This window comes from Balaenoptera musculus, chromosome 13, assembly GCF_009873245.2.
Source record: "Balaenoptera musculus isolate JJ_BM4_2016_0621 chromosome 13, mBalMus1.pri.v3, whole genome shotgun sequence".
NCBI lineage: Eukaryota > Metazoa > Chordata > Mammalia > Artiodactyla > Balaenopteridae > Balaenoptera > Balaenoptera musculus.
Window position 1 is genome coordinate 11,668,374 of NC_045797.1, and position 13,627 is coordinate 11,682,000.

The following is a 13,627-nucleotide window of genomic DNA, read 5'->3' on the forward strand; positions in this document are numbered from 1 at the left end:
ACTATGGGACCTTGCATGTCTGTTTGTCATACTGGATTGGTAATTTTTCCTAATAGAGAATTTTAGGTTGGAAATGATTTTCCCTCAAAATTTTAAAAGTATTTCTGCATTGTTTTTTAGCTTCATGTGTCATTGTAGAGAATTTTGATAACTTGAGTTTTCTAGGTGAACTGTTTTTTAGTTTTAATTTTTTTTTAAACTTATTTTAAATTTATTTATTTATGGCTGTGTTGGGTCTTCGTTTCTGTGCGAGGGCTTTCTCTAGTTGTGGCAAGCGGGGGCCACTCTTCATTGCGGTGCACGGGCCTTTCACTACGGCGGCCTCTCTTGTTACGGAGCACAGGCTCCAGACGCGCAGGCTCAGTAATTGTGGCTCATGGGCCCAGTTGCTCCGCGGCATGTGGGATCTTCCCAGACCAGGGCTCGAACCCGTGTCCCCTGCATTGGCAGGCAGATTCTCAGCCACTGCGCCACCAGGGAAGCCCCCTTTAATTTTTTTTAATATCTTTTCTCTTTAATCATGGCGCTGTAATGAGCTGTGATGTGGAATTTGTTTCATTCATCATCATAGGCATTCAATCTAGGAATGCAAATGCTTTGGTTTTGAGACTTTTTCTTATACATTTTTTCCTTTAAAAATGTTCTTCTATTTTTCTTTCCAGATAACTGTATTAGACATTTGTTGAAACTCTTTAATTGCTTACTCAATTTTTTTTCCCTCAAATTGGCCTCTTTTTTAAAATTTTTATTCTATTTTTCTTTTGGAGATTTACTTGATTTATCTTCTAATTCTTCTATTGAATACTTTATTGAAATTGGCAATATAATATATAAGAATAATTTTATTTTTCATTGACAGTTTTTTTCCAGTTCTCAATTATGAGAGCCTTTTCTTATCTTTGGGTATGTTAATTATTGGTTTTGTTTGTTTGTGTTTTAGTTTTCTCTAGTTCCCTACATTGTCTCTGCCTCCTCTGAGTGCTCTGTCCTGTGTTTTGTTCTGGTCCCTGACATTCATGAAGGAGGCCTCCCCAGCCTCTTCTGATCTCCCACCGTCTCTCCTATTGAAGAGTGAAGAACCAGCGATTGATGGGAAGCTCTGTGAGCGTGGGTGGGGCTTGTAGGCTTCACTGTCAGGTGATTGGGCAGCGACCTAAGTGTTTTAGTTTGGATACCCCCAAGTGTCAATATTGGCTTTCTTTCCCCTGGAGCCACTTACTTCCTCTAGAATTGAGTCTCCTGTCTGCTGCCTCAGGAATATGAACACAGCTGCTGATGCTCTAAGATCAGGTGGGGAGGAGCCAGAGGTGGAGTCCCCCTCAGTCAGTGTACGAACTTCCACTTATTTCCCTAGTTGTCAGCCCCTCATCGTGCCTCCATTCTACTGGTGCCCCAAGTCCAGTAGCTTTTCAGTTCAGAGAATAAAGCATCCTGTCTCCTGTGGGAATTTGAGGGATACCTGCCAGTTGTGTGTGGGAATAAGTTAGAAGGATCTCGAGGGCTACTTCCTGATCAAACTTTCAATCTTCCAGTTTTAATCCCCACTCTGGTCCCTGGGCCCTCCACTTCTGAGCCTCTCTGTGGTTCTTTGGGGAGAATCAGCTTACTGAGTTAATTACGCCTTCTTACTCTGCTTTTCAGCTTTCATATGTATGTTGGCATTTCTCTTCCACTGTTGGCTCCTCTGTACCCTGTGAGTTCATACTGTTTTAAATTTCTTATTGTCATCATAGAGGGGTTTTAGGAGGGAATAGACATAAAGACATGTTGAGTCAGCTGTGTTTCCCTGTAAATTCTACTGTGTGACTCGTTTCATAGGTACAGCTTTAGCTATATATTTCCTAAGCTGAAATTTGCTCTAACTTCATGATTACTGCTCCTGGAATCAGCAGAGACAAAGAGGTTATAGTGCCCTTTTGTTTCCCTTTCAGATATATCAGAAATATACAATTTAATCTCCCCTAAACACAAATACAACAACAGTTTGGTGTATATTATTGCATATTTACTCTTCCTATATGTAAAATACTTATTTTTTAATTTCTAAAATGGATCATTGATACGTACTTTTTTGCAGTTTTATTCCCCCCCCCCACCGTTAGATATTCTTTCATATCAATTTACATGGTCTCGCAAATTCTTTTCAGTGGGGGGTAGTGACTATTCCACTGGAAAATTATCAGAATTTATTATATCGTAATTATTGACTGAACATTACATTTATTCCTTTCTATCACTATTATGCTTCAATGAATATAACACTACCTACAGGAGAATTTTTCTAGATTAAATTCATGGAAAGAAAATATTGGTCAAGAGGCATATTTTTTTCAGTTTTAATAGCTACAGTCAAGTTCTTCCCTCCCAAAAAAGAATGTAGTTGTGATCTTGACTTGTTTCCCAAATTATTTTGTACACATACTGTACCCACATACATACTTTTTCTAAAAAGTGCTTTAACTCTTATTATCCTTGTATATAGACATTTTGACATAAAGTGAATATGTGGCTTGTGTAGAATTTACTATAAACCAGAGAGTGAAAACCAGTGCTAAATTCTACACTTTGTCACCTAACCCAGCAAATAGTATTTGACCCTCTGATCTTCATTCATGAGGTATCTTACACACACACACACACACATGCACACACGCACACATACACATACATGTTTAAACTTATTCACTGATTAGCTCTGTTCAGATCATTAGTAAGCTGGCTCTGGACTTTAAAACGTGGCTTCCTTCTGAGATCAGCAGTGTTCCCTGCCTTGTACAGCTCAAATGACATAGAACTGATCCCCAGCTGGCCTTCTTGACCTTCTGCTGCACAGGTGTCTACTGGAGAATCCTCTTGGAGTTGTGTGTGTTTTGCTCCCCCAAGAGGAGTCCGTGAGCTCTACCTACCTCCTTCCCTGTCTTCCACTTCTTTGTTGTTTTAGTTTGGAAAGGGTGTACTTTTTTAAAAAACTTTTATTGAAGTAGAGTTGATTTACAATGTTGTGTTAGTTTCAGGTGTACAGCAAAGTGATTCAGTTATATATTCTTCTTCAGATTCTTTTCCATTATAGTTTATTACAAGATATTGAATATAGTTCCCTGTGCTATACAGTAGGTCCTTGTTGTTTATCTATATTATATATAGTAGTTTGTATCTGTTAATCCCAAACTCCTAATTTATCCCTCCCCCTCCTTTCCCCTTTGGTAACCATAAGTTTGTTTTCTGTCTGTGAGTCTGTTTCTGTTTTATAAATAAGTTCATTTGTATCATTTTTAAAGATTCCACATATAAGTGATATCATATTATATTTGTCTTTGTCTGACTTCGCTTAGTATGATCATCTGTAGGTCCATAGTGCTTACTTTTTGTGTGTATGTGTGGCCTTTTTAAGAGAATTTTATTTGAGTGGTTCTTACAAAGATTGTTGCAATATGAAAGTCATTTGTTTGATAGAAATATCAAGCTGTCTTGTCAAACACACTAAAGTAGCCCAAAAATATATTTCAGAGCTCACAGAGCCTAAAAAGAGCAAAGATTATATGCAACAAGACAAAACCTATTTCTGCATTTCCTATTTCTTGCTCAGACTGCTTTGCTTACCAGCCTGTCACTAAACATCTTGAGGAAACGCAGGGATCATTTTGTTTGGAATCTTAGACACGAAGCTTACTTTTTTAAACTCATGATATCTTAATGGTCCTCGATTGAAAAGAAGGTGGAAGTCCACTATTTTTTTTTTTAAATAAAGGTGACATGGAAGAGATTTTATCATGACGGAAGCGTTGGAAAATGAGAAGAACTAACATTTTCTGAGTGCCTACGATGAACTAGACACTGTGCTAAGCACTTACATACCATATCTTAATAAATCTTCATAGAACTGTATGAAAGTCCACTATTAATCTCAGTCTCATTTGAGTGCTTTGCATAGAAAACTAAAAAATCAAACGTACAAAAACCAAGAAGAGAATGACTCTCTATGTGCCTTTCTTCGTACTTCCTCATCCTTCTCTCCTTTCTCTTTTGTAGCCCCGTCCGTAGCACCTGTGAATGTCACTATGTTTCTGAATGAGTCTAGCAACAAGGTGGATGTCAAATGGATCAAGCCTCCAATTAAGCGGCAGGATGGGGAACTGGTGGGCTACCGGATCTCTCACGTGTGGCAGAATGCAGAGACGTCCGTAAGTCTGAACTTTAACAGAGTGCACTTGTCTTCTTGGATTTGCTGATTTAATACTGCTTTAGGAGCTTTCCTTTTGTCGTGAAAAGGCCTGATATTATTGGGTTAGGCAAGGCACCTTTCAATGGGAGATAAACAATGTAGTAAACATTAGAAGTGCCTGAAAATTTAACAAAATTCCAAGAAATCTTTGGGGCTTTCCTCACTCACTCTTCATCCATTCATTTATTTCATTAGTCAATGTGAATAGAACTCATCCTCTGTTGTCACCTGATTCTTGCCTTCAGGGAACTTAGACTCTTTGAGGAAGACAGTGTGAACTACTCAGAGGGGTTACCGGGCTTAGCGGTCCTGCAATTCATAACCTCTTGGAAATTCCAGAAGGTGATTGTCAGGGAAGACCCCCAGCCTCATAGCGGATGGCAAGAGTAACTAGAGCCCGAAGGAGAGGGCTGAGCAGGCAAGCAGGTGGATTGGCACAGCCCTGTAGGACGTACTGTATATAGCACAGCTTTGTTAGACGTGACTCCAGTCAAGCCCAGAGGGCCATCTGATTTTGATTGCTGAGAGGTCTAAAGATGGTGGGAACATCTGACCCAAGACAGAAGTGGTGAGGGGGACAGCTGACTGTGGTTAGGTGGGCAGCTCCCAGACAGGCCCCTTTCCCACTTGCGAAAGGAAGAGGGTTGAGGTGACACTGACTTCTCATGACACAGAGTATCTGTAGAAGAGCAGACGCACTGGCTTTATCCTCAGGACTGTCTCTTCTTTACCGCCATTGCGGAAAGCATGCTTCTTTTGTGCTATTACAGTCCTCACTGATCTAACCCTGGTAACAGGTCAGACTTCAGCATCCTCATGGCATCTGTAGGGCGCATCACAGGAAAGTTACAATTTCTTGGCATGAGAGAGGAACGGGGTGAACAGCTGCACTGACTGATGATGTCCAGGCTTTGTGTCGGTCACTTTTAACCTCATATCACCCGGCTTTTACCAAAACTGCTGTCTTCCAAAAGAACAATTTGAATTTATTTTTTTTCTTTTCCTGCCTCAGTTTACCTATCAGGAAGCAGACTGTCAGAAGCAGTAGTGATGGAAAAGGAAGAGAGCTTAGAAATCCATGGTTTGTTCGGCCTCATAGTAGATGATAAAAGGATGCTATTTGTACCAGTCAAAACCCTGCTTAAGGGCTTCCCTGGTGGCGCAGTGGTTGAGAGTCTGCCTGCCAATGCAGGGGACACGGGTTCGAGCCCTGGTCTGGGAAGATCCCACATGCCACGGAGCAACTAGGCCCGTGAGCCACAATTACTGAGCCTGCGCGTCTGGAGCCTGTGCTCCGCAACAAGAGAGGCCGTGATAGTGAGAGGCCCGCGCACTGTGATGAAGAGTGGCCCCCGCTTGCCGCAACTGGAGAAAGCCCTTGCACAGAAACGAAGACCCAACACAGCCATAAATAAATAAATAAATAAATAAATAAATAAAATATATATATTTTAAAAAAAAAAAAAAAAAAAAAAAAAAACCCTGCTTAAGAGAGTTGCAGCTATGAGATAAGAAGTCTCTCATTTCCTGGTCTTTTGTCTCAGAGCATTTGTGCAAGGTGCCTATTGATCACATTTGCACACTGTCCGAGTCAGGGGAATCAAATGCCTCTCTTAGAGGATGGCTCCTGCTTACAATACTACATTCTTAGTAGAGATACATGAAGGTCCAGTGATTGCATTCTGATTCAGTAGGAACTTTGGCTGGCGGAAGATAGCGATTCTCAGCAGACACTTGAGTGATGTAGAAACAAACCAGTTTCTTTAAAGAGCTGCAGGTCATCCTTTCTCCTTCTCCCCTGGTGTGGGTGAAAGATACTTCTTTAGGGGGGGACCCCTGAAGCTGAGGCGTGCTGAAGGGCAGGAGTGATGAAAGCCTTACAAATGACATGACGTGGCCAAGGACCCTAACACACATGTGCCATTAACACCCAGCCTTGCATTCTCTCTGCCCTTTGTTCAGAATGCTCCCCTCTGTAGTGAGAACGATACCGCCACAGTTAGGGCTGTGACCTTTCCAGTCATTACCTCCTTGGAGATGCTAGATCATCCCAGCAGGAAGGTCATTTGCGTTGTACTCATGCTCTGCTCTGCGCATCATGACAGTCTTGTGACAACAGAAGACTTAGTGGCTCACTTTACTTTGGGTAACATTCTCTGAGGCCGCTAAGCTCCCAGCTCACCAGGCGCAGCTGGAGACAAATAAGAACACTGAAGAGAAGCTCAGCCCGGGAGGAGCCTAAAACCCCCTTCCAAAGTGAAGCTTGAAATGACCTCTGTACCCATCACTTCGGTTCCCTAAACTCCCTTCTTTTCCAATGGGCAAGAGTTAGACACAACTTCCTCTCGAAATCGTCCTTTCATTTTCATTTTAAAACTGTTACTGGGGACTTCCCTGGTGGTCCAGCAGTTAAGACTCCACGCTCCCAATGCAGGGGGCCTGGGTTTGATCCCTGGTCAGGGAACTAGATCCCGCACACAGTAACTAAGACCCAGTGCAGCCAAATAAATAAAAATAAAATAAATATTTTTTAAAAAAGAAAGAAAACTGTTACTAAAGCTACATCTTCTTTATGTAAGGTGATGAAATTGGATATTTTTGGAAGATATTCTTATTTATTACTCTAATAAGGGAGGGTTTTTTTGTATGGAATTTCAGAACTTTCTTGAAGTCGTCTTTGGGTGGGTTATTACAGTTTGCTGGAAATTTAGTTTTCAAAATTTGTACCTTCAGTATCCTACAACTGTGTGTCACTCTCAGACTAAGAAACTCCTGGTATTTACTGTATGGACATTTACTGTATCTTGATGAAGTCATCAATGTGTTTTCACTCTCTTTTTCTTGCTATCCCTTGCCTTCCAAATCAAAGCTTAAAATACAAAGGTCAGGATCAAGTAAAATCTGTTCTCCTTGAAGTTGGAGCTGTGCCTTGCTCATCTTTGTACCATCTGAACACAGGACCTTAAACTTGCTCTGTAGGCATTTATGGCACTATGAACTTGATGTATGGACCTGGCTGACATCTGAACCAGCAGGAGAATTTCTCTCTCTGAATGGGACAGTCTTTTGATGAGTGTGGACTGGTATTTCTTGTCCCATTCCCATAAAGTGTCAGTAGACCTGTGAGAATTCAGTGAGCAGATAAGTTTATAAAATACTGAGTATTATACCCCCTTCTGGAAGACCCGCAGTGTATACTGGCAAGTTCAAGGTTCTCCAGTGTTCTGCAATAAATAAATCTGTTTACCTTTGACCGAGATTTGCCCGAACCTTAGACAGAGACTCATTTTTATACGTGTCATTCTTGTAGAGCTCATTGTTTTGGGATTGGGGCTCTAATGCTGGTTTAACTGTGTTTGGAAAGGGTGGAGATCTTTGATCAGAAGGAAGTTTCATAGCCAATTATGATGGGCCAAGAGACATGACATGTAGAACCAGCTTCTTTAAAGACACAGGGAAGCCACAGTGCACTCAAGGCTTCCTTCCTTGGGCCCAGACCCCTGCCTCCTAGCAAGCTGCATGCCTGGAGGGTAGATGTGCCCACTGCCTCTTCCCTTTCCTCATTTCTCCCTCTCACTCACTGTCACAGGAGGGCAGAGCATGCGAGCTAGTGTCATTTTAAGGTAAAAAGAACAGGTGGGGTTCTTGTGAGACAGGCCAGACAGGGGTCTGAAACATTTCTGAAACCCAAGGATCCATCAAGAATGGTACCTTTTGCCTGGAAGAGAAAGCTACGATGAAGAGCAACTCCATGAATGGGTCAAATAAAATTCTTGGTTTGGGAACTAGACAACCTTGGTTATTTTCTCTAGTGCACCAAGACTTGAAAGATACTACTCGCTCAGTTCTATCCTAGAGCCTTACAGTTATAGGGAAAGAAGATCAAAATACAGCACCTTACAGGTGCTATAGGAATGTAGGAATAATAATAACCATCATCAGTTACTTACAGTGTTGATTACTTACAGACCCTGTGCCAAGTGTTTTACATAAAAGGCCTCATTTAACCCTTACAAAAACGCTGTGAGAAAGGTACTATTTTCTCCATTTTCATTTGAGGAAACTGAAACTCAGAGACATTGAGTAACTTACCCAGAGTCACACAGCTTAGAATTGCAGCATTGAAATAAGAACCCAGGTCTGACTGACTCCAAAGCCAGTGCTTTTCAGAGCCCCACTACTCTTCTCCAGGTGCCCTTGGCTTTCTTCACAGTACAGTGTCTCTTGTTCAAATTCAACAGCGTGGCCTCTTAGCAGAAAGAAGTGAAAACAGGACAGGTTTCAAGAGTAAGATGTGAGGGTTTTACACTGATGATTGTGCATTTGAAGCCCTTTTGAACAAGTTTGTTGTCACATGGGGTACTTCTTTCCCTACTGAAGGTTACTGTTATTTGAGGCAATAAAATGGGCCATATTCTTTTTTTTTTTTTTTTTAGCCTAAGTAGTTTTATTTATTTATTTATTTTTGAATTTTATTTTATTTTTTTAATACAGCAGATTCTTATTAGTTATCTATTTTATACATATTAGTGTAAATGTCAATCCCAATCTCCCAATGCATCGCACCACCAGCACCACCCCCGCTTTCCCCCCTTGGTGTCCATACATTTGTTCTCTACATCTGTGCCTCTATTTCTGCCTTGCAGTCTGGTTCATCTGTACCGTTTTTCTCGATTCCACATATATGTGTTAATATATGATATTTGTTTTTCTCTTTCTGACTTACTTCACTCTGTATGACTCTCTAGGTCCAACCACATCTCTACAAATGACCCAATTTCGTTCCTTTTTATGGCTGAGTAATATTCCATTGTATATATGTACCGCATCTTCTTTATCCATTCGTCTGTCAGTGGGCATTTAGGTTGCTTCCATGACCTGGCTATTGTAAATAGTGCTGCAGTGAACATTGGGGTGCATGTGTCTTTTTGAATTATGGTTTTCTCTGGGTATATGCCCAGTAGGGGAATTGCTGGGTCATATGGTAATTCTATTTTTAGTTTTTTAAGGAACCTCCATACTGTTCTCCATAGTGGCTGTATCAATTTCCATTCCCACCAACAGTGCAAGAGGGTTCCCTTTCCTCCACACCCTCTCCTGCATTTATAGTTTGTAGATTTTCTGAAGACGCCCATTCTAACCAGTGTGAGGTGATACCTCATTGTAGTTTTGATTTGCATTTCTCTAGTAATTAGTGATGTTGAGCAGCTTTTCATGTGCCTCTTGTCCATCTGTATGTTCTGTATGTCTTCTTTGGAGAAATGTCTATTTAGCTCTTCTGCCCATTTTTAGATTGGGTTGTTTGTTTTTTTAATTTTGAGCTGCATGAGCTGTTATATTTTGGAGATTAATCCTTTGTCCCTTGATTCGTTTGCAAATATTTTCTCCCATTCTGAGGGTTATCTTTTCGTCTTGTTTATAGTTTCCTTTGCTGTGCAAAAGATTTTAAGTTTCATTAGGTCCCATTTGTTTATTTTTGTTTTTATTTCCATTACTCTGGGAGGTGGGTCAAAAAAGATCTTGCTGTGATTTATGTCAAAGAGTGATCTTCCTATGTTTTCCTCTAAGAGTTTTGTAGTGTCCGGTCTTACATTTAGGTCTTTAATCTACTTTGAGTTTATTTTTGTGTATGGTGTTAGGGAGTGTTCTAATTTCATTATTTTACATGTAGCTGTCCAGTTTTCCCAGCATCACTTATTGAAGAGACTGTGTTTTCTCCATTGTATATCCTTGCCTCCTTTGTCATAGATTAGTTGACCACATGTGCGTGTGTTTATCTCCGGGCTTTCTATCCTGTTCCATTGATCTATATTTATGTTTTTGTGCCAGTACCATAGTGTCTTGATTACTATAACTTTGTAGTATAGTCTGAAGTCAGGGAGTCTGATTCCTCTGGCTCCGTTTTTTTCTCTCAAGATTGCTTTGGCTATTCGGGGTCTTTTGTGTCTCCATACAGATTTTAAGATCTTTTGTTCTAGTTCTGTAAAAAATGCCATTGGTAATATAATAGGGATTGCATTGAATCTGTAGATTGCTTTGGGTAGTATAGTCATTTTCACAATATTGATTCTTCCAATCCAAGAACATGGTATATCTCTCCATCTGTTTGTGTCATCTCTGATTTCTTTCATCAGTGTCTTATAGTTTCCTGAGTACAGGTCTTTTACCTCCTTCGGTAGGTTTATTCCTAGATATTTTATTCTTTTTGTTGCAATGGTGAAGGAGATTGTTTCCTTAATTTCTCTTTCTGATCTTTTGTTGTTAGTGTAGAGGAATACAAGAGATTTCTGTGCATTAATTTTGTATCCTGCAACTTTATGAAATTCATTGATTAGCTCTAGTAGTTTTCTGGTGGCATCTTTAGGATTATCTATGTATAGTATCGTGTCATCTGCAAACAGTGACAGTTTTACTTCTTCTTTTCCAATTTGTATTCCCTTTATTTCTTTTTCTTCTCTGATTGCCATGGCTAGGACTTCCAAAACTATGTTGAATAATAGTGGTGAGAGTGGACATCCTTGTCTCGTTCCTGATCTTAGAGGAAATGCTTTCAGTTTTTCACCACTGAGAATGATGTTTGCTGTGGGTTTGTCATATATGGCCTTTATTATGTTGAGGTAGGTTCCCTCTATGCCCACTTTCTGGAGAGTTTTTATCATAAATGGGTGTTGAATTTTGTCAAAAGCTTTTTCTGCATCTATTGAGATGATCATATGGTTTTTATTCTTCAATTTGTTAATATGGTGTATCACATTGATTGCTTTGTGTATATTGAAGAATCCTTGAATCCCTGGGATAAATCCCACTTGATCATGGTGTCTGATCCTTTTAATGTGTTGTTGGATTCTGTTTGCTAGTATTCTGTTGAGGATTTTTGCATCTATATTCATCAGTGATATTGGTCTGTAATTTTCTTTTTCTTGTGGTATCTTTGTCTGGTTTTGGTATCAGGGTGATGGTGGCCTCGTAGAATGAGTTTGGGAGTGTTCCTTCATCTGCAACTTTTTGGAAGAGCTTGAGAAGGATGTGTGTTAGCTCTTCTCTAAATGTTTGATAGAATTCACCTGTGAAGCCATCTGGTCCTGGACTTTTGTTTGTTGGGAGATTTTTAATCACAGTTTCAATTTAATTACTTGTGATTGGTCTGTTCATATGTTCTATTTCTTCCTGGTTCAGTCTTGGAAAGTTATACCTTTCTAAGAATCTGTCCATTTCTTCCAGGTTGTCCATTTTATTGTCAGAGTGTTGCTTGTAGTAGTCTCTTATGATGCTTTGTATTTCTGTGGTATCTGTTGTAACTTCTCCTTTTTCATTTCTAATTTTATTGATTTGAGTCCTCTCCCTCTTTTTCTTGATGAGTCTGGCGAAAGGTTTATCAATTTTGTTTATCTCCTCAAAGAACCAGCTTTTAGTTTTATTGATCTTTGCTATTGTTTTCTTTGTTTCTATTTCATTCATTTCTGCTCTAATCTTTATGATTTCTTTCCTTCTACTAACTTCGGGTTTTGTTTGTTCTTCTTTCTCTAGTTCCTTTAGGTGTAAGTTTAGATTGTTTATTTGAGATTTTTCTTGTTTCTTGAGGTAGGATTGTATTGCTATAAACTTCCCTGTTAGAACTGCTTTTGCTGCATCCCATAGGTTTTGGATCATTGTGTTTTCGTTGTCATTTCTCTCTAGGTATTTTTTTATTTCCTCTTTGATTTCTTCAGTGATCTCTTGGTTAGTTAGTAACGTATTGTTTAGCCTCCATGTGTTTGCTTTTTACATTTTTTTCCCTGTAATTGATTTCTAATCTCATAGCGTTGTGGTCAGAAAAGATGCTTGATGTGATTTCAATTTTCTTAAATTTACCAAGGCTTGATTTGTGACCCAAGACGTGATCTATCCTGGAGAATGTTCCATGTGCACTTGAGAAGAAAGTGTAATCTGCTGTTTTCGGAATGTCCTATAAATATCAATTATAAATCTCTCTGGTCTATTGTGTCATTTAAAGCTTGTGTTTCTTTATTAATTTTCTGTCTGGATGATCTGTCCATTGGTGTAAATGAGGTGTTAAAGTCCCCCACTATTATTGTGTTACTGTTGATTTCCTCTTTTATAGCTGTTGGCATTTGCCTTATGTATTGAGGTGCTCCTATGTTGGGTACATATATATATATATTTTTTTGGTACATATATATTTATAATTGTTATATCTTCTTGTATTGATCCCTTGATCTTTATGTAGTGTCCTTCCTTGTCTTTTTTTTTTAATTTATTTATTTTATTTTTGGCTGCATTGGGTCTTCATTGCTGTGCACAGGCTTTCTCTAGTTGTGGCAAGTGGGGTCTACTCTTCGTTGCGGTGCATGGGCTTCTCATTGCAGTGGCTTCTCTTGTTGCGGAGCACAGACTCTGGGTATGCGGGCTTCAGTAGTTGTGGTGCACAGGCTCAGTAGTTGTGGCTCACGGGCTCTAGAGTGCAGGCTCAGTAGTTGTGGCGCACGGACTTTGTTGGTCCGTGGCTTGTGGGATCTTCCCGGACCAGGGCTCGAACCCGTGTCCCCTGCATTAGCAGGTGGATTCTTAACCACTGCACCACCAGGGAAACCCCTTCCTTATCTCTTGTAACATTCTTTATTTTAAAGTCTATTTTATTTGATATGAGTATTGCTACTCCAGCTTTCTTTTGATTTCCATTTGCATGGAATATCTTTCTCCATACCCTCATGCCCACATACTTTCAGTCTGTATGTGTCCCTAGGTCTGAAGTGGGTCTCGTGTAGATAGCATATATATGGGTCTTGTTTTTGTATCCATTCAGCGAGCCTGTATGTTTTGGTTGGAGTATTTAATCCATTCACATTTAAGGTAATTATCGATATGTATGTTCCTATTACTATTTTCTTAATTGTTTTGGGTTTGCTTTTATAGGTCCTTTTCTTCTCTTGTGTTTCCCACTTAGAGAACTTCCTTTAGCATTTGTTGTAGAGCTGGTTTGGTTGTGCTGAATTCTCTTAGCTTTTGCTTGTCTGTAAAGCTTTTGATTTCTCTGTCAAATCTGAATGACATCCTTGCCTGGTAGAGTAATCTTGGTTGTAGGTTCTTCCCCTTCATCACTTTAAATATATCGTGCCACTCCCTTCTGGCTTGTAGAGTTTCTGCTGAGAAATCAGCTGTTAACATTATGGGAGTTTCCTTGTATGTTATTTGTCCTTTTTCCCTTGTTGCTTTTAATATTTTTTCTTTGTCTTTAATTTTTGTCAGTTTGATTACTGTGTGTTTCGTTGTGTTTCTGTTTGGGTTTATCCTGCCTGGGACTCTCTGTGCTTCCTGGACTTAGGTGGCTATTTCTTTTCCCATGTTAAGGAAGTTTTCGACTATAATCTCTTCAAATATTTTCTCTCTCTCTTCTCCTTCTGGGAC

General features: G+C 39.7%; 1 protein-coding gene across 1 annotated transcript in view; it reads left to right on the forward strand.

Annotated features, from left to right (window-relative positions):
- MERTK (MER proto-oncogene, tyrosine kinase) overlaps positions 1-13,627 on the forward strand; it is a 146,641-nt gene that overhangs the window by 95,253 nt on the left and 37,761 nt on the right. The window contains exon 10 of the mRNA XM_036873782.1: positions 4,030-4,181. Within this exon, the coding sequence (XP_036729677.1) occupies positions 4,030-4,181 (152 nt within the window). The remainder of the gene's footprint in view (positions 1-4,029; positions 4,182-13,627) is intronic.